The sequence below is a fragment of the Silene latifolia genome, chromosome 5 (assembly GCF_048544455.1).
Source record: "Silene latifolia isolate original U9 population chromosome 5, ASM4854445v1, whole genome shotgun sequence".
Lineage (NCBI taxonomy): Eukaryota > Viridiplantae > Streptophyta > Magnoliopsida > Caryophyllales > Caryophyllaceae > Silene > Silene latifolia.
The window spans coordinates 37,817,306-37,843,306 of NC_133530.1; the positions used below are offsets into that span (position 1 = coordinate 37,817,306).

At 37.9% G+C, this 26,001-nt stretch overlaps 3 protein-coding genes across 3 annotated transcripts; 2 read left to right on the plus strand and 1 right to left on the minus strand.

Moving 5' to 3' along the window:
• Positions 1 to 2,841, minus strand: LOC141656066 (uncharacterized). The gene is made up of 5 exons (XM_074463006.1): positions 2,687 to 2,841; positions 2,087 to 2,159; positions 1,709 to 1,800; positions 1,504 to 1,611; positions 1 to 95 (listed from the first exon to the last, which is right to left on the minus strand). The coding sequence occupies exons 1-5, from the start codon at positions 2,761 to 2,763 to the stop codon at positions 38 to 40; spliced, it is 408 nt and encodes a 135-aa protein (XP_074319107.1). The 5' UTR covers positions 2,764 to 2,841; the 3' UTR covers positions 1 to 37.
• A 3,146-nt stretch (positions 2,842 to 5,987) lies between these two features.
• On the plus strand, positions 5,988 to 20,925 carry LOC141655234 (uncharacterized). Its single transcript, XM_074462323.1, has 4 exons — positions 5,988 to 6,083; positions 6,153 to 6,266; positions 14,407 to 17,415; positions 20,773 to 20,925. The coding sequence occupies exons 1-4, from the start codon at positions 5,988 to 5,990 to the stop codon at positions 20,923 to 20,925; spliced, it is 3,372 nt and encodes a 1,123-aa protein (XP_074318424.1).
• A 1,418-nt stretch (positions 20,926 to 22,343) lies between these two features.
• Positions 22,344 to 23,027, plus strand: LOC141655235 (uncharacterized). Its single transcript, XM_074462324.1, has one exon. It carries the CDS (start codon positions 22,344 to 22,346, stop codon positions 23,025 to 23,027), a length of 684 nt encoding a protein of 227 aa, XP_074318425.1.
• The last annotated feature ends 2,974 nt before the right edge of the window (positions 23,028 to 26,001 follow it).

Here is a 26,001-nt window from a genome sequence, read left to right on the forward strand (position 1 = left end):
CAGTATTTTTCACAGAGCGATTCATCACAAGGCTATTTTATTTTAGTTGCCGAGCCATTTGAACCATTTCATCAGTCAAGTCTTCTTGAAGCTTTCTGTAGAAAAAGTGAGATGAGGTTTCATGACACAATACTTTGCGGAAGGACAAACGACATATTCAATTAAGTGCTATAATTATTAAAAGAAAATGCCTACATGGCTTCTACATTTTCTTTGAAGAACATAAACGACACAACTAATAAAACTCTCACCAAAAACTTGATCGTTATCAGAAACTAGTAACTAGTCTACTACCCTTGTTTCTTGTGATTGAATGGCCGAGCTGCTAAAGTTTCAATGCCTGATTTTTCTGATTCAAAAGTGGCATGTTAGTTCAATGGTGGAACCTATTTTTTTTCCTGTCGTGAATACTTTCAAAGATATACTCCCACCGACCCATCAGGTCCTTTACTTTTGCTTTTGAATCGATGTTTTAAGAAACGGTATGAGTACCTATTTACCCCTGCCCAACCCTTCCCTCCTTTTCATTAACTCACTAGCTCAACTACCCAACCATTTACCACCCACCCAGCACCTGTGTCAGCCGTCCATCAGCAGACCACTACCCTTAGCCACACCACCTCCAACCACGCATCACCATAAAACCCCTTCCATCCACTCACACATCATAGGATCCCATCTTCGGTCACCCACCACAATCGCCACCTACTCACCGCCTTCACCCACTATCAGTAAATTTGTCTCATCCCTGAAACAACAAATCCCCGCCCTAAGAACAACCTTACCTACCAACTTCCTCTCTCACCTCCTTAAATTCGCGACCCACCTAGATCTAAGATTTTTTAGGGTAGGGAAGGGGGTTTCTAGGGGTGGCGTTTGGGTTTTGGGTTGTAGGTGGGCTGTTTTGAGATGGTGGGGGAGTAGTTCGTGATTTGGGAAAATCACGCAGTGTAGAGGGCATTCCAACATGGGTGGTTAACGGTGGTTGGCTAGGTGATTTAGGGTTGGAGGTGGTTTTCGGTTGGGGTAAAGAAGGGCTGAATGGGTCAATCGAGTGGAGCTAGTTTAATCATTGCTTTGTATAGAATTTACCAAAATAAAAATCCAAAATAATATGTGGAAACACCCCAAAGAGGAAAGTGTGATGAACCAGACTGTTGGAGAGAGTATTACTATTACTATATAAAAAAATAGAATTTGATATTTTTCCACACAAAAATTGGACAAAATGAAATTTTACGTCCTGGGGAATGTGAGGATCGTATAAGATGGATCCGTTATCATGCTGGTTTTTTCTGTCATTCAGTAGTCAGGACAAAGTAATCCTTTCTTAAGCCAAATAACTGAATAATTTGCATATGCAGACTAAAGGTATCAGTTCTCAGATGTTACCCACCTTGTTTCTCCCCTCTCAATTATTGGCTAATGCAAATGGTGCATGTAGGGAAACAAAAAACACAACTTGAAGCACGCCAATAATTTTATAGTTGTAAATGCAAATACCTGTGCTTATCAATATGCGAATGTGCAGCCGCATCCAATTTGACATGCTTTGAGGATTGGTCACCAATATTATTATCAGGAGATCTATCTTCTACAAATGAGGATGGTCTGCATTCATCAAACTCCTCAGGTTACTTTACCTTTACCTTCAACGGACTTCACAAGCACATATAACGCCACTAAATTTATTCATGTGCTAACTTACACAGGCCTCTTCCTTAGTCCAGGTGGGGATACTACTTTTTCCTCTTCGATATGTGTAGGGATTTCCTCAGTTGTTGTCTCTACAAAGATTTTCTACCATTGATTTACAAAGTTATCATGAAACTGAATCAACCCATCAAGACCAATCCAGAGTCACGCTATAAAAGCCCTATATCTATGATAGAGATGCAAATCAACTCTGAATTCTCCATCCACAACGATAAAAGGATAATTGAAAGATGGTAAGACAGGTGTAGAGGGACGCATAGTTCCTAAGCAGCGTTTGTTGGCAGTAATTAGTACTTACTATGGTTGAACACAACAAAATCAGTGTTAAGTTGGTGAATTATAAATTAGAATGCATCAACAAAAAACTCACCACCGGTGAAGCTAATTGTGAAGCGATAGATTCTATCTTCTCAGAATAATCATTCACCTTAGCTTTTGAGACCCTACAAATAAAAACCCATACAAGAAATAATATCAGGACTTATGAGACAACAAAGCAACAAAGTCACAACAAGCAGGATAAAACTCTAACAGAGCCGTGCACAAGCTGACACGAGTACCAACTACTAGAAATACTTTCGGACAGAACAGAACCACGACACTAGAAATTTGACTGTGCTGCCCAGAAAATAATAACCGAACTAAATGTAGATGTAGTTCTAGCTATTTCACTATCTATCCCAATCCGAATTCTCTAATTCACAAACACTCATGCTAATTAACAACAAGAAAAACCAGAGCCCTTGGCAGTTGAAAAGTCTACTCTCAACAAGAGCCTACTACATAAGATGGTCATGCAGGAAAAGTAAGAAGTAGAAAATCTACACTCGGCATATAGCAACTGCTCCAGACAGCCACACCCCTGAATTCCACATTTTCATCACATTGGGCTAAAACTATTGACACCGTTTAGCATTGCATAAACAAAATTTATAAATTAATCAAAAACTGAGAAGTAAAAAGTGCACACCTGGGTAAGCCATCTGAAGTAGTCTCTTCAGTGACCTGTTCTAACAATTCTCTAAGCGTGGCTACATACTGCATCATTTTCCCTCAAGATATAAGTACCCATACAGAAGTGGCAATGATGTAATAGTATATCGACATGTTATAAGAGAAAGAGATGAGACTTGAGAGGGCGGGAATAAAGAGAAAGTTCTTCGAACTTACATACATTAATTAGTTTTGCCTGATTTTGTTGCCGAGGTGCCGATGCAAGTAGCCTTCTCAAATTTATCTCAGTTTTGCTCAGGCCCATTCCAAGACTTCTTCCTGACAGGTGCAAAACATATAATGTACATTATGATGAGTCAAGATTAATCCATGCTAATAATATAACTCACTAGCGAAATTCAGCCCTCGATCCCAGACTAATCTTGCATAAGTCAGACAAAAAGAAATTCAAATTGAATTAGGCTAAACTAAGCACAAGGAAAAAAGAAAAATAAGTACGTAGATTATGATAGTTCATACTCCCAAATATACACAACCAATATATGTATACTTGCGAAAGCACATTAAAAAGCGAGCAACCCTTTACTTTAAACTTGCGAGTTTATAGTGTCAATTCTTCCTTGCGAGGTTGAATCGTGTGTCTTGCTTAAATCCTTGCGAGGTTGAAAGCAACTTCACATACTATCCTTTTATTTTCGTTCAAATATAAAGCATGCAATTAATAGTAATAAAACGAAGCAGTAACTGAGAATGCGATGCCAGTACTGCTTCTAGTGATATGCCCTTTAGAAGGTTTGCTAATAAAACCAGTTACATTCACAAAATTTCTGATTTACATAAAACATCCCTATCTAAATATCGCTCAAATCCAACGAAACAGATTTTAATTCAGATCGCAAAGCATCTATTACATCACTAACATAACCGGCAACTGAGTCAAAAGACAAAACTACCCCAACTACTACAACTGGTAGCTCAACATTAGCTTGCACAACTTTCCAACTAACCTTCCCCTCAGCCTAGTCATGAAATCGAGGAGAAGAAATAAACTCAAGCAGAGCAGAAAGAGAAGAAAAAATGTGAATGAAATGGTAAATTTGTGAAATTCAAAGCTTTCCTGGAGGACCTTCCTCTTCATACAACGAGCTGGGGGCACATATACTGATAATGAATTTCGCTTGTGGGCTAGTTGTTGGTTATGCATTAAAGTAATCTGGGATGTTCCTTTGTTACTGTCAATACGAAAGTTTGGTTAAGGACATTTGATGAGAGGATGCCCATGTAAATATGTAATCATGTTGTCCTAATTGGGTTTGACCTTCCTCATCCTCTCTGTCCATTGTTGGCCACCGCCTCTGTCCCTCGCCACCCTTGCTAGTCTGCTACCCCAGCCACCATTACCCCTCATTATCATAAACCCTAATTTTATCAACCCTAATTTGTTTTACATCTACTTAATTAGATACCAAAAAAATTAGGCGTGAATAATAAAACTACAATTATTACTTGATTAATATGAAATTAAGATTTATAATTGAGTAATTTGGTAAGAATTTGATTAATTTTGAAAGAAGAGAAAAAGAGAGAGAATTTGTTTTCTTGTTAGAAGAAGGGCAAGTTGTGGAAAAATTATGAAAAAAAGTCCATGAAAGAGCAATTTTCGTACATGAAAGAGCAACTACGTTTTTTTTTCAAACCAATTATCTCGTCTAGGCCTTGAATTTGAAAAAAAAAAATTCACCGCCTTTTGAACTCGTTATGGTTGATCAAACCTTTTTAAAGAAATAAACTTTGACCGACCATAATTCTCGACTACGAATTAAGACGTTGGTGAATTCTTTTTTAAACTGAAGACCTTTTAAAGATGGTCAATTTGAAGAAAAAAAAAAAAACCTTTATCGTATTCTGAATTTGTAGCTAAGAGTTATTGACGGTCAAAGTTTTTGTGCAAGAAAAGAGAGGTACATCTTAGAAAATGAAAAGGTTGAGGGGTACAAGGGAGAATATCACTTTTATTTTTTAGTTTTGTGTTGATTTAACTTCCTTTTGATTTGGGCTAATCTCTGTATTGGGTCAGTTCTATACTATAAAACGGTCTGTTTGTATAATGAATAGTGCCCCAAAATTAGGTTGGGCTGCTTTATGCGGGTTTTGGTGAGACATCTTTGGGTCTCACTTATTTGGGCCTCATTGATTAGTTTATACTACATGTATTCATATTTTTTCCTTTCTTCACTTCACCGTCACATTTTTTTTTTTTTTTTTTTTTCACTTTCCAGCTTTTCCTCCCAACCTTTCCTTCATGGATCAAATTACAAAACAATGATCTTAAAGGCATGGCAAGTTAGGTATCAATTTAGGTTTTATTTATCTGCTTTATTTATGTATTTATTATCACATCAATTAATTTCACTTCATATCTTATGCTATCTTAATCTTATAGGCACGACAAGTTCATCCCGACAAGAATCCAAATGATCCTCTTGCATCTCACAATATTCAGGCATCTTTCTTTTTCTTAGTTAACAGTTTGCTTCTTTCTGCTCATATCGTACCTCAATTTCACACTTTATTTATGCCACATTACCCAACTATTCTTTGTATCTCCGGAAGCACCATAATTATAAACTTTAGTTAGAAGATGTCAATCCCACTAATTAATCCTAGAATTGTGGGAGTCAACCACTAAATTAGCTAATACAACCTCATTTAGTTAATACAAATCATACAAACACATGGCGATCTTTGTGGTTTTGCTTAGTTGTGATTTGTTTTGATTTTATCATTTTATTATTGTTTATTCAGATGGTTGATTGATTTTACTGTTTGTTTTTTGATTAATTAAGTTAACATTTGTGTAAATCACATGTCACCAGAATGGAGTGCCTTTAGGTAAAAGCCAGGATTGCAGCTAGGCTCTTATTTTTATCAGACCTTCTAACTTCATGTTGCCAACTGACCCTACAATTCCAATAATAATGATGGTACCTGGAACCATATTGGCTAATTCCCAGGGATTCTAACTGGTTTGATTGTTGTCACTGTCTCATGTCTGTGTACTGATTAGACGGGTAGTGGTTGAATAATTTTTTATGTCTTTAAATCTGTGCTTTTTCATACCTTTTTCAATAAAGATTGGGATTGAAACAGAAAGGCGTCCAACTTAATAGTGTTGTACTCTTCTTTGGAAGTAGAAATTGTGGAATGGTACCGTAAAAACTACATTATTTGTGTCGACTTAGTGCTCACTGGTCGAATTGGTGCTAACTCATACCCGATATGTGTTCTAGGATTTCATTTACGAGGATGAACTAAACATGTATATTGAAGAAGGCGTGCTGTCCGAGTTAATTATTGTGTTCTCAAGAGAGGGACGACAAAAGAAGTATGTTCAGCATAAAATGACGCAGAAGGTATGATTTCTTACGGGGATCCTTCTGTAAATCATTTGGACAATGTAGCTCAATGTTGTAATTTCGCAGGGCAGAGACTTATGGAGTATGATCTCTTCCATGGGCTACTTCTACGTATATGGTGATATAAATGGTATGGCTAGAGATGTTCATCGGACTTTGCATAATATTGACCAAGAACAGGTACTCCCAATATCGCTTGAGTTGTCTATTAGCAATGAGTTGACATTGATCGTGTTACATATTCTGATTTTAGGAGAATGTAGGATCATCGGAGGCTGAAAGCGTTGTAAAGAAGTTGCAGACAGATGGACGATGAGTGATACCTGCGAGAGATGTGTGGTAGCTTGTAACCTATAATTTTGAGTAGAAGTTAGAGAATCATTTCATTATTGAGAGAAATTCATTGCGCTTGTAGGGTATGCTAGCACAGTGATAGGTCGTTAAACTATCAAAAAATATTTCTACTCAACAAACAACTTTAGCGAGTGGTAGTAGAGGTCGAACGCAAAGGACGGTAGCTTTGTATTATGCAAGTTATGGAGTGTTTAAGGTAGTAACAAGTGGTGTCACAATTGATTGGTGAAGTAAGAGATCAACTAACGACTACTTGTAAACAAATGTAAATAAAAGAAAATTGAGCAAGTATGTAAATAGGAGTGTAAACAATTGATTAAAGACACTAGGGTATCATGGGATTATAGGGGTAATCAAGTAATAGATCCAAGGGAATGAGTTTCGTTATTTGGTCAAAGTCATGGTAGAATAGGACCAGAATTTTTGGTCCTACGGCCCATAGGTCGAATTGGGTTAACTTCTGGTGTACACCCGATCTCCCTACTAGTCTTAGTGCATGGTCTAACAATTCTCGAGTTGATTTAAATCTTACAAGGGTTGTTAAAAAGGTAAATAATCATGCAAGGTTGTCAATCATGCATTTTATCAAACATAACATGTGCATTAAAGTTAGAACTACAATAACACAATTTAATCAACCAAATAAACTCATTGAAAGATGGATGTACCCTTTAATCATCCCCTAATCCCCCATTAACCCTAACTGGGGGATTACTCACTCATTACCATGGAGATCATGTAATCTATAAAATACTATTAAAAGCCTAATCTAAAATGAATCATAAAAGCCACATAGACAAATCCATGTAAGCTTAATAAAAGCCACGTCTGAATTAAGGTTGCCATGTCGGCCAAAATATTGATAACACAATTTAATCAACCAAATAAACTCATTGAAAGATGGATGTACCCTTTAATCATCCCCTAATCCCCCATTAACCCTAACTGGGGGATTACTCACTCATTACCATGGAGATCATGTAATTAATGGTGTCAAACATCATAGCAAGATGAAATATGATGAACAAAGTAAAGTGATTAACAAGTAATTAAGTAAAAAAGTAAAGAATTGTACCAACTTAAGGAGATGAACAATAATAATGAAGGAAATAAAGAAGAAACCCTTTTGATTAATGAAGAATTGTCACCTTCTTAAAATACAACCCAAGAATTCTTCAACAATAAAACTAAATCTAAGCTTGAATGTGGAAATATTAAAGAACAGTTAAGGAAAGATTGAAATAATTAAAATGTGGTTAAGATAAATAATTCTTAATTAACACTCTAATAAAGTATATCCTCTCTAATGGAGAATTATGGGTATTTGTACTAATACAAGAACTAGAGGCTAATTATTAGTGTTGTGTGTTTTATATTTATAACCCCGCAAGTATACGGTTCCCCGTTGTAGTATTGCGAGGGTCGAACCCAAGAGACGGTGTTGGAGCTTGTGTCCTCCACAGTTAGTGTGATAACGTATATAAATCTCTTATAGGTTCACAAGGGTATACTTAGTATTTTATCAGTTGATTAACGTTTACTTAATAACGGTTGACTTGCTAGAAGTTTGACGTTATTATCATACTGATGGCGGTGATCAACTAGTCCCTAAAAGTCACACCTAAAGGATGTGTTTGAGAAATGTGATTATTCACATTGATGTCTTATATGACTAAAAGGTTAGTCCATGTATTTGACTAAACAGTTAGTCAATGTGATGATGAGACGATTATTTAATACAATTAAATAATATTAGCTGAGACGAATTAATTGTTAATTCGTAAAATTGAATATAAACTGTTATATTTAATTAATGTATATAATGTTAGCTTAAACGAATTAAGATGTTAATTCGTAATTAAACGTAACCAGTTACATTTAATTAAGCAAATTATAAATATGCGATATTTATAGTTAATGTATATATTATACGTTATTGTCATAATAAATGTTGACAGACCGGTATTAATAAATCTACTACAAGCTGTTGTGTGTGGACTTATTAATACATGACAACATAAATGATAATTGATAAATAAATACACATATTATACATTTTGATACAACCTAAAATAAGAAGATATTTTCTTCTTATTTTGTGGGTTGTTACACGGTTGAAAAAAGAAAAGAATAAGGAGAAAAATTCTTCCTCTTTTTCCTCTCTTTTTCACGGTTTAAAGGAGAGAAGAGGTGGATCTTATTCTCACTTCTTTTTGACCTAATTTACTCACATCACACAAAACCTAAAAACACAAAATTAGGATTCATATTTTCTCGCAAAAGAGAGGCATTTCTCAAAGCATTTTGGGTGCAACGATTAGAAGAATATCGATTTCGATATTGTTCTTAGGCCAAATTGCTAAGACCAAAGGTTAATTCTAAATCTCTATTCTTTTGTTTATGCAATTCGTTTATGACTAGTAATTTCATATATCATAATTCGTTATAATCCGAATTTTTCTTGATGAAATATACCGATATTTCCTACAAGTGGTATCAGAGCATAGGCTACGAATTTAAACAAAATTTTTGAAGAAAAAATTTTTTCGGCCGTGAGAAATTTTTTTTTGCCGTGAGCACTTTTTTTTTTGCCGAGAGGAATTTTCGTTTTAGGTATTGTTGTTTCCATTTTGATTTATTCATATTGTTGTTTTAATTAGTTAAGATGATAATATGATAAATTTGTAGATGTTTTGATTTAATAAGAATTAAATTTAAATGTGAATGGAAATCGTTTTCATTGTTGATAATTTGTTTTTGCTATATAATTTTGGCATACAAGTTAATTTATAATGTTCAAATCAATTGTGATGAATCAAATATTCGGATAATCGATTTAATCATAATTTAGATATTCATTTTAAGAGGTTAAATTGAATCGTCTAGTTTGATCTATGTTTAAATTAAATGTTGATGTTTATGCCAATCTTGTTATAGTAGCAACTTTAAACAAATTGTTTACATTAAAAGGGTTGTTTTTCCAAAAGAAAAAAAGGGTTGTTTTTCATTTTTGGCAAAGGCCGAGTGAAAAAGAAAAAAAAAAATCTGTTTTTTTTGTATTTAGGGCATAATGCCGCAAGAAAAAAAAAATATTTTTGTTTATTTTAGGGCACAATGCCGTGAGCATTGAAAAAGAAAAAAAAAACTGTGGAATTTTAAAGGGTTGTGGAATTTTGATCAACACCTTAAAGACTGTGGAATAGTTTTACAGTTAAGTCCACCTGGAACACCTCAGTTAAATGGTGTGTCCGAACGGAGAAATCGAACATTACTTGATATGGTTTGATCCATGATGAGTCACACGGTAGTACTTGATTCATTATGGGGTTTTGCTCTTTTGTCAGCTGCTCTTATACTTAACCGAAGTCCGTCTAAAGCTGTAGACAAGACTCCATATGAAATGTGGAAGGGAACGGTCCCTAACTTGCCCTTTATTCGAGTTTGGGGCTGCGAGGCTTATGTCAAGTGGAGACACGAGGATAAGCTCGGCCCGCGATCACTCAAGACATACTTTATTGGTTATCCAAAAGGAATGTTTGATCATTACTTCTATTCGCCTACCGAACATCGAGTTTTTGTTGCGGCTAGTGCGAAGTTCTTAGAGAAAGAATTTTTCGAGAACAAGTCAAGTAATAGAACCTTTGAGCTGTCGGAGATTCAAGAATCAACAACCGAGGAACAGATGGAGGAAGTTGTTCCTTCAACTGATGATACGGTTAATATTCCTCAGGAACCTAGGAGGTCGGGTAGAGTCTCTAATCCTCCAGACAGATACATTGGTATGGTCGAGGAAAATGACGTTTTGCTCCTAGAGAGTAATGAACCCGCTACCTATAAATGTGCCATGACCTGTTCCGACTCTAAGCTATGGCTTGAAGCCATGCAATCCGAGATAGACTTCATGTATGAGAATGACGTATGGGATCTTGTTGATTTACCTAACAAGGTACGACCTCTACAGTGCAAATGGCTTTACAAAATAAAGCATTCTGTAGACGTGCAACCAGATATCTATAAGGCACGACTAGTGGCAAAAGGTTTCACTCAAGTGCACGGATTGCATTATGATGAGATGTTTGCACCCGTAGTTATGCTGCGTTCCATTCAGATAATCTTAGCGATTGCTGCTTTTCATGACTATGAAATTTGGCAAATGGATGTGAAAACCGCCTTCTTAAACGGTTATTTGGAGGAGGAGTTGTACATGGTACAACCTGAAGGTTTCATAGATCCTGAAAATCCTAAGAAAGTGTGCAAGCTTAAGCGTTCCATTTATGGACTTAAGCAAGCTTCTCGGAGTTGGAATCATCGTTTCGACCAGGTGATAAAAGAGTATGGTTTCACTCGATCGGTCGAGGAACCATGCTTATATATCAAGTCGAGTGGGAGCAAGATTGTTTTCTTGATATTGTATGTCGATGACATACTCTTGATTGGGAATGACATTCCTCTCTTATCTTCGGTAAAAGGATGGTTGAAGAACCATTTCCAGATGAAAGATCTGGGTGAGGCACAACGCATATTGGGAATCCGTATCTATCGAGATAGATCACGACGGATGTTATCATTGAGTCAGGAGTCTTATTTAGATAAGATTCTTGAAAGGTTCAGCATGACCAACTCCAAGAAGAGGAACCTTCCAATGACGTCTGATATGCATTTGAGCAAGTCTCAGTCACCCACGACACCTGAAGGGGTTGAACGCATGAGTCGTGTTCCTTATGCATCAGCAATAGGATCAATCATGTATGCCATGATATGCACACGTCCAGACGTGGCATATGCATTGAGTATGACGAGTCGTTACCAAGGCAATCCAGGTGAAACACACTGGATAGCTGTTAAAAATATCCTTAAGTACCTATAGAGGACTAAGGATTGGGTATTGACTTATGGAGGAGATACTAAGCTATGTGCAATCGGTTACGCAGATGCTAGCTTCCAAACAGATCGAGATGATTCGAAATCTCAGTCTGGATTCGTCTTTACTCTTAATGGTGCTGCGGACAGCTAGAAGAGTTCCAAACAGGATGTTGTAGCATATTCTACTACTGAATCCGAGTACTATGCCGCTTCAGAAGCAGCAAAGGAAGCTATATGGATGCGTCAATTCTTACAAGGACTAACCATAGTTCCTAGTTCGAATGACCCAATCACTATTTATTGTGACAATAGAGGTGCCATCTTTCAGGCTAAGGAGCCTAAGTCTAGCAACAAGTCTAGCAACAAGTCTAGACATGTACATCGGAAGGCTCACCTGATCCGTGATTACGTGGAGCAAGAGGAGATAGTGATTGACAAGATTGCTTCGGATGACAACATCCCGGACCCTCTCACTAAACCATTGAAATATGATAAGCATGAAGGGCACGTTATTTCCATGGGAATTAAACGTGTTCCTGAGTTGTAGTCGTTGATTATGGATTCGATACATTATCTTTTTCATATACTATTTACAACTTCATCGTATTATTTCATATTTTGTTTTTCATGTGGATTGTACGACAACATTGAACGCCACAAAGTGAACTGAATTACATTATATTTGTTTTGGTCCGTAATCGCCTACATGAGCTGATAACTCTGGCTATTATTTTGTGAAGTTGATTGATGGTGGGTTCAACGAGTCATAAGTCAAACGGTTGGCTGATCGATCACAGATGCGAGTTATAACGATACCTCGTAGGACAATTGTGACAACGTAATGGAGTCCTAAATTGTAATACCACTCAAATTTTATTTCTGTTTTTTTTTTTAACTCGAACTTTGGGTACGAAGTTCCTTTTAAGAGAGAAAGATTGTAATATACCAAAATTTTATAACATTTGAAAAATTTATTCATAATAATAAAATAGTAAAAGTAGAAGTGTGATAATTTATATTTGAAATCTTACAATAATATAACCAACAGTTTTGCTTTGTAATCGTATATGTTGGTCTTTCTTTATTTTAGGAGCCCAAGTTGTTTTTTTATGCTAGTGGATAAAACCCATGTTTCATACTCCGTAATCCCCCCTACTACTAAGAGAATAAAATTCTCTTAGTAGTTTTCCGCCCAAGTGTCTTCCCACTTTGATGGGCCTGACTTATGGATTGAAAACAGCACAAAGCATGTTCTAAGTTGGGTCATCGACTTAAACTAATTGATTTTGCATTGATTTGACATCATTACTAACATTCTAACGTGATGATTCTAGGAATCTTATACATGGAAATAAATTATGCTTTGACTTTTCTAATTATACAATCTTATATGGAAACAAACTATGATTTGCCCCTCAAATTATGCAATTTTTACAATATTATCTCGGAAATCTTCAATCACAAAAAAATTACCCCTAATATATTATGCAATATTACATATCCATTAATCAGAGATCAATTTCGAAATATCACAACATATCATTTACCCCTAATATATTATACAATCTTATGCATAATATAATTTGCCCCACAAATTATACATTCCTATATGGAAACAAACTATAATTTGCCCCACAAATTATGCAATGCTAACAATATTATTTCGAAAATCTCAAATCACAATATCTCAAATCACAACAAATTACCCCCCAATATACAATATCTCATATCAATTCATCAGAGATAAAATCCGAAAAAATAACATCATATCATTTACGCTAATATATTATGCAATCTTTACAACATATCAATCCTCCTATATACTAAGAAAATAAAATTCTCCAAAATTTTTCCTCCAAAAGGTATCAAACTAAACAAGGAAACAAAAATACTTCTTTCTTTAAATTATAATCATTTCATCAAAATATAATATTTTAATCAAATAATAGTATTTTCTTTTAAAATCTAAATTATAATATTTTAATTAAAATAAGATAAATTTACTATAATTTTATAAACTGTAAATTTCTAAATTTTTGGTATGTATTATTATACATGAGAGAATGACTTGACACATTTTGTATAAAACAAAATATTAAACTGATATAATTAGCTTCATAAAAAAAAAAACCATTAACATAATTTGTAATCATTAGTTTTATGTTAAAGAAAAAAATCATTAAACATATTTTATAACTTTACTAAATTATCTTGATTAGTTCATAGTTCATTTTTTCTCATATCGAAATACGATGAGGTATATGATAAATTAATAATCTATCAATTTAAAATATTTAAATAATAATTAAAAACAAAACCTCTATATATACCGCAAATGTGCGGGATTTACACTATTAAATATCAATAGGATAATTGTTAAATTCTCTAATATTGCTATCTAAAAATCCGCGCTATACTAGTTCTTTTACATAGAACTTGTAAACCCTTGTTTTCAAAATATCGTTTTTCAATTGTTTCTCACCGCTGTTCTCAACATCCATCATGATTACCAAAGAGTTATTCCTTACGCCTAATACTTGATTTCAGTCTCTTCTTAATCTCTCGCCTGTGTGATTATGGGTCATCTTTAGCCAATTGATCCTCTTCTTTCTATCAATTATCTGGTTTATATTAAAAGTTGACCCCAGACTTTAATTTCTCCGACCCAATATTTATTGAAAGGTAACACGATTCTACCGATCCTAATATTATTATTATTACTGTTCGAGGTTGTATGAATTACTTGCTTAATTATATTATCTTTCACGATTATATATGCTCTAAATTTACTTGTGTTGAGTTATTATTGATTAATTATTATATTGATATGTAATATTCTCATCAGTAGTTAATACCATTATTTTGGGGGAGGCAGGTTTAGTTAATAGATTATATGGAGATAGTTTAATTTAAATATGGGGTTGAGAAGGTAGATATTGTTTATGGTGTTCAGGCAAATTAACGTGATGTTGTTGTTGAAATTGTTATTGTTTTGGTGGATCATTGATGGTGTGGCTAAGAGATTTAACAGCGTAGCATTACTTTAACAAAACGCAATGAAAATTGTGTTTGGGTGTGAAAGGAACGAGGGGCATTGGTATAGTTACAATGTTATGGAAAAGATTCTGATCGGGGTTACGCTTCACATGACTGGCTGCTTGCTTTTCCAGAGGCTTATATTCAAATTCTCAACATCTTTCTGTCTGACCATGCCTCAATTATCCTGAACTTATCTGGCCGTGTTTTGAAACCAAAACGGCCTTACCGAGTTGATAATTGGTGTCTTGATCACAGTGACATTCAAAAACTTGTCTCCTATATTTGGCTTACTTCTTCTTCTGGTCCTGTTTCAACTTCCGTTTCCAAGAAACTTGGTCAAATACGTACTGCAATTCTCAAATGGGTAATTCAAAATCGTCGTCAGTTCATGCTTGATTGGAGTACTATCTCACAGGAATTATCTGCCTCTGCTTCCCAAGTTCATGAATCTAAATCAGGCTCGCTTTATCTTCAAAATCTTAAAGTAGCTGAGCAAAACGTCCATGTACAGCACTCCTTTTGGAAACAGAGAGCGAAATCCGACTTCAGTCTAAATGATGGCCTTCATACTGCATTTTTTTTCAACAGGGCCAAAACACGGCAGAGAAGACTGCGTATTCTCTCTTTGAAAGATGATTCTGGTTCCTGGACGTCTTTAGATTCGGAGCTCTCTCTTTTAATTACGAATCATTTTCAGAATTTATTTACTTCGACTCAGCCAACAACCTCCTTCCCTGAACTTGAAGATTTATCTTTCCCTCAGTTACATGGCTCGCAGCAGGGTTATTTATCTAAGGCCTTCACTCCAAATGACGTCAGTAAGGCTTTTTATGATATGAACCCTAACAAATCCCCGGGTCCTGATGGGTTTCCGCCTCGTTTTTACCAGCTCTTTTGGCACACCATTAATGAGGACATTTCTTCGGCTGTGCTTGGCTTTCTGAACAATGGCCTCCTCCCTCCGGCCTGGAATAATACTCATATAGTTCTTATACCAAAGGTCAACAATCCGGATAGTATCTCCCAGTTTCGTCCCATCAGTCTTTGTAACGTCATTTACCGAGCCGCCTCGAAATGTATTGCGCTTAGGCTCCGGAAAGTAACTGACAGTATTATTGGCCAAAATCAAAATGCGTTTATTCCCGGACGTCTCATCAGTGACAGTGGTTTTCTCGGCCATGAACTCCTTTCTTATATCAACCAGCGTAGAAGTGGCACTCGGTGTTTTGCAGCAATTAAGCTCGAAATGAATAAAGCTTTCGACAGAGTATCTTGGCCATTTCTGTTTCACGTGCTTAAGCTTTATGGTTTCCCAAAATCATTCCGAAAGCTTATTAAATTGTGTGTCAGAACGGTCTCTTTACAGGTGCTTATTAATGGCGTACCTTTTAATCGGTTTCTTCCTCAATGTGGTTTGCGTCAAGGTGATCCCATTTCACCTTACCTTTTTATTTTATGCATGGAGATCCTTTCCCTTATGATTATTAAGGCGGAATCACAAAAGGTTATTGAAGGTATAAAGCTCTCCCGAAATAGCCCAGCCATTTCTCATTTATTATACGCTGATGATGCTCTGCTGTGTTTCCGCTTATCTTCATCTAGTTGCGAGTCTTTACGGAATATCTTGGATTCCTTCAGTACCATATCGGGCCAAATGATTAATGATCAAAAATCTTATGTCAAGTTCAGCCCTAATACACCGGATGATTTCAGGGAACATATTACAAATATTCTAAAAGTGCCTTCGAAACAAAATTTCAGACTTTACCTTGGCGTTCCAATTGATCTTGGCAGGCGGAAAACGGCCGCGTTTCAGTTTCTTCTGGATAAGATTTCTACCAAAATTCTATCTTGGGGCACAGCTAATGTGTCACAAGCGTCGAAGTTATTACTTATAAATTCAGTGTTGATGGCATCTATTGCTCATGTGGCTTCTATCCTTCCGGTTCCTCTCCAAATTACCACGAAAATAAATTATTTAATCGATCTTTTTTGGTGGAAGCAACATAAAAACAAGCGTTCTCAGCATTGGTTGCCTCCGGAAATTTTGCAGCTACAAAAATCGGAAGGTGGCCTTGGAATGAAAAACGCTCGCATTGCTAGTCAAGTTTTGCTTTCCAAGACGTTCTGGCGTTGCCATCATCAGCATCGTTCACTTCTTTCTACTGTCCTTCGGTCAAAATACCATAAAGACTTTCCTATCTCTGAAAAGGTTTCAAAATACTCTGCCGCGTCTTTCGCCTGGAAAGGCGTTGTAAAGAATACATATCTTCTTCGGGATGGATTTGCTTGGAAATTTGGGAATGGCAATTTGATCGATATTAGAAAGGATGCTTGGATACTTGGTTCAAAGCCTTGTTTTATGTCCCTCGTCCAACCACAAAACATTAGCTTTGCGGACCTACTGATTGATTCAACTCAGTGGAACAGGGAGAATGTTTTTAAATATTTCCACTCTGTTTCTGCAAGAAAAATTTGTGCTTTAGAACTTCCGCCAGAACCTACGGACGATTTCATATATTGGAAATACATCGAGGACGGAAGTTTTTCCTCTAGTTCTGCTTACTCCTTTCTTTTACATAATAATTTGCCCTCAGTTGTTGCTGCCCAGACTCCTGTTAACCAGGATTTCCAATGGTCTTTGATATGGCGCCTACCTTGTCAACAACATATTAAGATTTTTCTATGGAAAATTGTTCACGGTATTCTGCCTATTGCGGATATGCTAATTAGAAGAGGTATGCCTATTAATTCAAGTTGCTCTTTATGTCATAAAGACCGTGAAACCGTAAGTCATCTGTTTCGTGACTGCGATTTTGTTAAACGGATTTGGGCTGCCTGTCTACTCGGAATTCACTCAGAGGTCAGTTCTCATATCCCTTTTTGCACCTGGTTTGAATCTTTCCTGCGCCAGCTTGCTTGTTCTACACTTGGTAACAACTACCTCCTCTTGCAATTTCCTCTTACTTTGTATGCAATCTGGAAACATCGGAATAATGTCATATTCAGAGATAGATTTTTAAACCCCGAGGAGATTCTCTCTGAGATAAATCTTCTTTCCAAGCAACAACAGGTTTTTATTTCCTTCTGTCAAGTCTATGCTCCTTCTACTCGATCCTCTGAAGTGTTCGAAACTGCATCCTACTCCCCGAACCATATTTCTCATTGCTTTCGGATTGAGGTTGCTTTTAACAAGACCAACTTGGTTGGATCTTATAAAGTCTACCACAATTATCGTATCACTCACGAAGTACTCAAATGTTTTTGCTCTTCCCGTCTTCAAATCAATATTATAGCTCTGATTGAGGCTATGACTTTTGCCTCATCTATCAGACTCCAAGATGTCCTTTTTCAGCTCAACAGCATCCGACTTCTACGTCTGCTGCAACAATCCAACAACTCTTGTGTTCCTGTTACCGTTTCTTCTAGTATTAGTCGCCTCAAGTTTTTCCTTAGTTGTAATGTTACTTGGTACTGTAATGGTTACGTGTAAATTGCAAGTTTTTATTATATATATAATAGTATAATGTTGTCTAAAAAAAAAAGAAAAGAAAAGATTATGATGCTACTGTATATTATTTTTGAGCTCGAGCTTATTAAGTTACGGAGGTTTAGATTGGTTTGGTATTAATATTTGATTTGTCGGTTCCTTTGACCTCGACCAGTGGGTGAGTAGCTTAGAGTTATTCTCTAAGTGTTGAGCACGGTTCTTTGAACCGTTGACAATATCGATATTGAAATTGAGATGAATATTGGTTACTGGTATTGAGTTATTGGGGCCGTTGTGCCAAGTTTTGTGTTACGGTCTAGTGTGACCATGGTTATTGAGTTATTTGAGTTTGAAATCGATATTGAGATGAAATTATTGTTTCGCGGTCTTATCCGCCAGTCCACTCACCCCTTGTCCTTGGCTTAGGTTCGACGATGAGAATACGATATCTGGTCACTTTGGAGTATTATTTTATGAGTAAGACGGAGTAATGAGTAGGACGGAGTAGTGAGTAGAGATTTGTTTAGCTATGGTGGCGAGAGATGAGTATTATATTAAAGAAATAATATGGAATTAGTATGAGGTTCAAGTTAGTTTATGGGGAGTGTTTTTATTATTCTCTTTGTTTGTTTTTATTTTTACATGTCTGTGTTTCCACGCCATGACCTAAATTAAGCTGCTTATATTGAGGTATTATCTGTTACTCAGCTTTCCGGCTGACGTGTTTTCTCCTTTCGGGGTTACTCATCATGGGGGTAGTTCCTTTCTGTCTTCTGGTTTTGCTTTCAGGTCTTCCGCTGCTGTTCAAAAAGGATTTAATTTCAAGACAAGTTTTTATTTAAAGACCTTGTAAAAGTTTTAGTTCATTTTGTAATTTTATTTTAAGAGATATTTTGTAAGAAAAACTTTGTATATTAATTATAATATCTCTGTATTTCGGCGCATTTTATATGTAAAAGTTAGTTTTAATTTAGCCGAAAATCAGGGGTGTTACATAAATGTTTAAAAACATTCGGTGCCAGGTCGTGGATTGGACGTCCATTGTGTTCCTAGAGTCGATTCTTTTGACTATCAACTGTCTCTTGAGATTAAGGCAGTTTTTGGGTGACTTTAGTTTCTTTCTCATGGTCGACCGTAACAGGAGGCTAAGCAGATTTTTACTGGGTCATTTCATACTGTGCTTATATCTGCAGGATTCGAGTTGAAGAAAATATCCAACCTTTATCGTTTAGTTATTTCTTAGGGCCACTCGAGGAATTGTAACTGAAATGCATGACCATGCTCGAATGATGATTCGTTTATCAGTTAAGTTACTCTCTAGTCGGGAAAACCACTCTTGATATTGATCACTTGTAAAATACGACCTTTGTGAATACGGATTTTGCAAATTGTTTTACATGTTTAGGATATGAGAATCGGTTATCGCACATACACTTGTGAGGACAAGTGGGAGATTGTTGGAGCTTGTGTCCTCCACAGTTAGTGTGATAACGTATATAAATCTCTTATAGGTTCACAAGGGTATACTTAGTATTTTATCAGTTGATTAACGTTTACTTAATAACGGTTGACTTGCTAGAAGTTTGACGTTATTATCATACTGATGGCGGTGATCAACTAGTCCCTAAAAGTCACACCTAAAGGATGTGTTTGAGAAATGTGATTATTCACATTGATGCCTTATATGACTAAAAGGGTAGTCCATGTATTTGACTAAACAGTTAGTCAATGTGATGATGAGATGATTATTTAATACAATTAAATAATATTAGCTGAGACGAATTAATTGTTAATTCGTAAAATTGAATATAAACTGTTATATTTAATTAATGTATATAATGTTAGCTTAAACGAATTAAGATGTTAATTCGTAATTAAACGTAACCAGTTACATTTAATTAAGCAAATTATAAATATGCGATATTTATAGTTAATGTATATATTATACGTTATTGTCATAATAAATGTTGACAAACCGGTATTAATAAATCGACTACAAGCTGTTGTGTGTCGACTTATTAATACATGACAACATAAATGATAATTGATAAATAAATACACATATTATACATTTTGATACAACCTAAAATAAGAAGATATTTTCTTCTTATTTTGTGGGTTGTTACACGGTTGAAAAAAGAAAAGAATAAGGAGAAAAATTCTTCCTCTTTTTTCTCTCTTTTTCACGGTTTAAAGGAGAAAAGAGGTGGATCTTATTCTCACTTCTTTTTGACCTAATTTACTCACATCACACAAAACCTAAAAACACAAAATTAGGGTTCATCTTTTCTAGCAAAAGAGAAGCATTTCTCAAAGCATTTTGGGTGCAACGATTAGGAGAATATCGATTTCGATATTGTTCTTAGGCCAAATTGCTAGGACCAAAGGTTAATTCTAAATCTCTATTATTTTGTTTATGCAATTCGTTTATAACTAGTAATTTCATATATCATAATTCGTTATAATCCGAATTTTTCTTGATGAAATATGCCGATATTTCCTACAGACGGTTGTAATACTACGGTTTTATAAGTCTTTAGGTACTCTATCGAGTGGGCCTTAGTCTGTTGAGTAAGGGTGTTTTGTTTTAAGAAACATTATTCTGCCTGTAGGGTACTCGATCGAGTAGCCTTGGCACTCTATCGAGTAAGAGGCACTCGATCGAGTACGTTACTTACTCGATCGAGTAGCTCGGTTTACGGGTTATGTTTTGACGGGTTTTGTTAATAACGCGAATTAGTATATATAATATGTCGTCATGTTGAATTAATAATATAAAATTATTGATGTATAAAATGTCGTCTAGAGCATCCTAGGGTTCCCTCGTCTATTCTTCTCATAGATCTCTCCTTTTTTTCTCGAGGTTTATCTCACGATTTTAATCGTGAGATTGGTTTTCTGCTTTGTTTTTCTTTGTTTGCGTTTGTTTTCTCTATGCAGGGTCAGTTGAATAGGATGACGCGAGGCTTTCATCGAGATGGGAAAGAACCGGTTGAGGAAGGGACAGGAAGTGCGATGACGGCGTTTGAGTGGGAGGAAGAGGCTGATGAGGACTCGGAGAAGGGGCGGTTACTCCTTGTAGGGAAAATCTAGGCATCCAAATCCATTAATGTCAAGGCTGCGATCAACTCGATGATCAAGTTGTGGAATCAATCTAAACCGACGATAGGGAACGTTATCGATGCCAAGGACAAACTATTTGTGTTTCGATTTGGCGATGAGCGTGATAAGGCTAGGGTTTGGAGGGGCAACCATGGCATTTCGAAAAATTCCTATGGTGCTTTAACGAACCAAACCTTGAAGGTAAACTTACTGACGTTCCTTTATTTCACTTCCCCATATGGACGCGTGTTTACGATTTGCCCATTTTGGGTCGATCGAACGAGACAAATTTGAAGAAGATAGGAGCGTCTTTAGGGACGTTTATTGCTACGGAGAAAGGTCCCAATACAGAGCTTGATAGGGCTATAAGAATCCGAGTTTTGCACGATGTTCGTAATCCCTTGCATACTAATGTGCCGATTAAAATGAAGGGAGGGAAGGTTGTGCATTTTGACGTCAAATATGAGCGATTACCACTGTATTGCTATGGTTGTGAGCAGTTAGGGAATGGAGAGAAATATTGCGACGATGGACTGTATAAGGATAGTGAATTGAAATTTGGGGACTGGCTTAGAGCATCACCATGGAAAGTCACTAAAACTGTACCAGATACTTCATGGCGAGCTCAAAAAGATTTAAATGCTGCGTTTGAGGCTGAAGAACGGGAAAATTCTGAAAATGATATTGCGAGGATGATAGACAAATTACAAGCTATTGCTATTGATTTAAAACTTAAGAAAGCAAGTGCAAAGGCTAAGGTGACGCGGAGAGAGGGAGGGGGTGAGAGTGAAAGAACAGAGGAGGGGACGTTGGAGCTTCTTGTGGTAAAGGAGGAAAGTAACGATGAGGGGCAACACATGAAGGGGTCGGCTGGGGAGATATCAAGGAAGGGGGAGGGTTGTCAGGTGAAGGGAAGTGAGAGGATGGACATGGAAGATATGGTGTCTGATGGTGGAGGGAGTTTGGCTACGGGGTTTTTAAGAAGGGAGCAATTGGATGCGGGTCTGCAGGAGAGGGGCATAAGGTGTCTAATGGAGCTAAAAAATGGACTAGAACAGGGAGGGAGGTGGCGAGGGGGAAAGGAGAAGTACGAATCCAGGAGGTGGGAAAAAGAGGCCGAGATAATGAGGTGATGGGAGCTGGCGGTAAAAAGCAGAAACAAAACATAGACGGGGACGTCTTAATATCTGAGGCGGAGGTTGAGGGAGCTCAACCCCGCTGGGTCAAATGAATCTTCTAAGCCTTAATTGTCAAGGCTTGGGCAACCTCGACGCTGTAAATAATCTTCGAGCCCTGGTTCGGAGGGAAGCTCCGGCTATGATTTTTCTGTGCGAGACGAAGCTATGTGGACAGGATATGAGGAAGGTGAAGGAAAAATTGGAGGGGTATTTCGGCATTGAAGTGATAGTATGGGAAGATCGGGTGGTCTTGATTTTATGTGGAAGAAGGAGATTGACTGCACTCTGAAGTCGGCATCTGTACATCACATAGACATTGGGGTTCGTGAAGGGGAAATGGAGTGGAGGGTCACGGGCTTTTATGGGTGGCCTGCGGTTGGAGATAGACATTTATCGTGGGAACTTCTTCGCCTCCTTAATGGGCAATCGGACCTACCATGGGTGTGTATTGGAGACTTTAATGAGATCCTATTTTCTACCGAGATGAAGGGCGGAAGCAGAGCGCAATGGCAAATGAACAATTTCCAAGCTGCTGTTGATGACTGTGGGTTGCGGGATATAGGCTGGAAGGGATATCCGTTTACTTGGGACAATGGTCAGGTGGGAGAAGCTAACCGGCAATGTATGTTAGACAGAGCTATGTGCACAAACTCTAGGCCGGATATTTTCCCATATGCAAAAATTGTACACCTGGATCGGGAGTGGTCTGATCATGCTCCAATTAAACTTATTTTTGATAAAAGGGTGACGGGGGTCGAAGCTAAGAGAGGGTTTAAGTTTGAGCAGGCTTGGTTGGGGGAGGAGGGGTGTGAGGAGGCGGTATGGCGTGGGGTAAGTAAGGGAAGAGGAGGGCTTGGCGAGGCTCTGAAACATTGTGCTCGGGAACTACAAGCGTGGAAGAAGAATGGTATTTGAAAAATTGGTTACCTGGTGGAGCGGAAATGCAAACAATTGAGCCGTCTTAATGAAGGAGACCGATCAGAGGAGCAGGTGCGAAGGAGGAAAAAATTGGTTGCTGAAATAGCCACACTACAAAGACAAGAGGAGCAGTATTAGAGACAACGATCGAGGGCCCTTTGGTTGCAAGACGGGGATCGCAATACAAAATTGTTTCATGCTAGGGCTGGGGAGAGAAAAAGGAAGAACCACATAGGTATGCTTGTCGATGAGAGTGGGGTGCAACGAGTGGGGCACGAGGAGATTGATGGGGTCGCTACTGGCTATTTTCGAGAGCTTTTTACGTCTGCGCAGCCCACTAATTTTGACGAGGTGTTGGTAGGTTTGGAAAACCGGGTCTTGGATCGAATGAACTTGATTTTGCGGGCTGAGTATCGGGAAGAAGAAGTGGTAGAAGCCCTTAATCAGATACATCCTCTTAAAGCGCCGGGTCCAGACGGTATGAATGGGCTTTTCTTTCAATCTTTCTGGCATTTAATTGGGAAAGATGTTGTGGGTACTGTGCTTGGAATCCTTCGTGGGGAATTGCCTCCGGATGAATTTAATAAGATGAACATTGTTTTAATTCCAAAAAAGAAGGCGCCGGATAAAATAAGGGATTTTCGACCGATTAGTCTGTGTAATGTGGTGTATAAGCTGGTCTCAAAAGTTTTAGCGAATAGATTGAAACTTTTTCTCCCTGAAGTGGTGTCCGAAAATCAAAGTGCATTTACTCCTGGCCATTTAATTACTGAAAATGTCTTAGTCGCTTTTGAGATGTTCCACCATCTTAAAAACTCGCGGCAGCTCGATGGATTCATGGCAATTAAATTGGATATGGCGAAAGCTTATGATAGAGTGGAATAGAGTTTTTTGCGACGGGTCCTGGAGGTTATGAATTTCGACCAGGGATGGGTTAATCGAGTGATGGCTTGTGTGTCCTCGGTGTCATTCTCGGTGCTTATTAATGGGGCTCAGGCAGAGGAATTCAAACCGGGGAGGGGGCTAAGACAGGGAGATCCCTTATCGCCATACTTATTTATTTTATGTGCTGAGGCATTTTCTAATCTTTTGAGACAAGCTGTAGCTGAGGAGGCGTTACACGGCTTAAAAATTTCGCACAATGCCCCTGCTATTTCTCACTTATTTTTTTGCGGACGATAGTATTCTATTTGTGAGAGCGACTGAAGGGGAAGCTAATACAGTGATATCAATTCTGCGAAAATATGAAGCGGCTTCTGGACAGCTCGTGAGTCTTGATAAGACAACGCTCTCTTTTAGCAAGGGTGTTTCTGGGTCGGTGCGAAACCGAGTGGCTGATCGTTTGGGGGTTCGTGAAGTGGAGGTCTAAGAGCGATATCTAGGCTTACCCACTATTGTGGGCAGGTCTAAAAAAGTGCTTACCAACATTATTCGGGACAAGTTGTGTAAAAGATTACATGGCTGGCGTGGGAAAATATTGTCGAGGGCTGGTAGGGAGGTTCTTATAAAGGCAGTGGCCAATTCACTTCCTACCTATGTTATGAGTGTGTTCAAAATTCCTGCGTCTTTTTGCAACGAACTCCGATCGATGGTGTCACGATTTTGGTGGGGACATGGAGAGGGGAGTAGAGGTATTTCATGGTTATCGTGGAGAAAGTTGTGTCGACCCAAATCCGATGGAGGTCTCGGTTTTCGGGACTTTGAGGTGTTTAATGATGCTCTTCTAGCTAAGCAAGCATGGCGCCTTGTTGCGGAACCAAATTGTTTATGGGCTAGGGTGATGAAAGCAAAATATTACCCCATGTCGGATTTTATGACGGCTGGTATAGGAGCTAGACCAAGTTTTACTTGGCGTGGTATCATAGGGGCTCGTGCTACCTTGGAACGGGGTTTAAGAAGGCGTATTGGGAATGGGCAAGACACGTTAATATGGGGGCAGCCATGGATTTGTGGTAATAATAGGGGGATGGTCATTTCGCCATGTCAGCCGGGTTTTGAGGGGATGAAGGTAGCTGATCTTTTCCAGCCGGGGGAGTGGGTTGGGATGTAGAGAAGCTACACCACCTGTTTTTACCTTTTGAAGTGCAACGAATACTTGACATCTGTGTGAGTCCAAACTTACCGAGGGATGATTGGTTTTGGTGCCTCGAGAAGAATGGTGAATATTCGGTAAAGACGGCTTATGCTTGTTTGATTGAAGATCAGAATAATATGGGTGGGCCTTCGAATTGGGAGAGGGAAAGGTGGATTTGGAATCGGCTCTGGAAATTCTCGGTATGGCCTCGCGTCAAAATATTCTTCTGGCAGCTGTGTAGCGGAGCTCTTGCAACCTTGGAAAACATAGCGACTCGAGTTAGAGGTGAGTTCCCTTCGACTTGTTATTTATGTTCTTATTTTTCTGAGTCGTGTTTACATTTGTTTCGAGACTGTAGTGTGGCACAATGGGTGTGGAACGAGGTAGGGCTGAATTGGGATGAAGGAGGGCGCTGAGGAGGTGAGGTGCGGGACTGGATTGAGTACGCGTGGAAGGAGATGGATGTGACGGACTATGGGAAGTTTATGGTGGGATGTTGGTCACTCTGGGAATTTCGAAACAAAGTGGCCGAGGGAGTGAATATTGAGCCGGCTAGGATTGTTCAGCGCATTTGGGATGTGTTAAATGAAGGGGCCGAGGGAGATGGTGACACACGAAGTAAGACTGGGATGAGAGCTACAAGGGTAAAAGAAAGCGGGAATGATGGATGGAAATCGGCACCGGAGGATGGGTCAAGATAAATGTCGATGCGGGGGTGAATGAGGGCGAGGGTGTTAAGACGGGAGTGGTGTGCCGTGGGGGGCAGGGTGAGGTTATATGGGGAATTTCTTTGGCGCGTGATATCGAGTGGGAGCCACGGTTTGCGGAAGCGGTTGCGGTCTTGGATGGATTACAGGAAGCTCGAGAATAGGGGCATCGAAACGTGGTTCTGGAGAG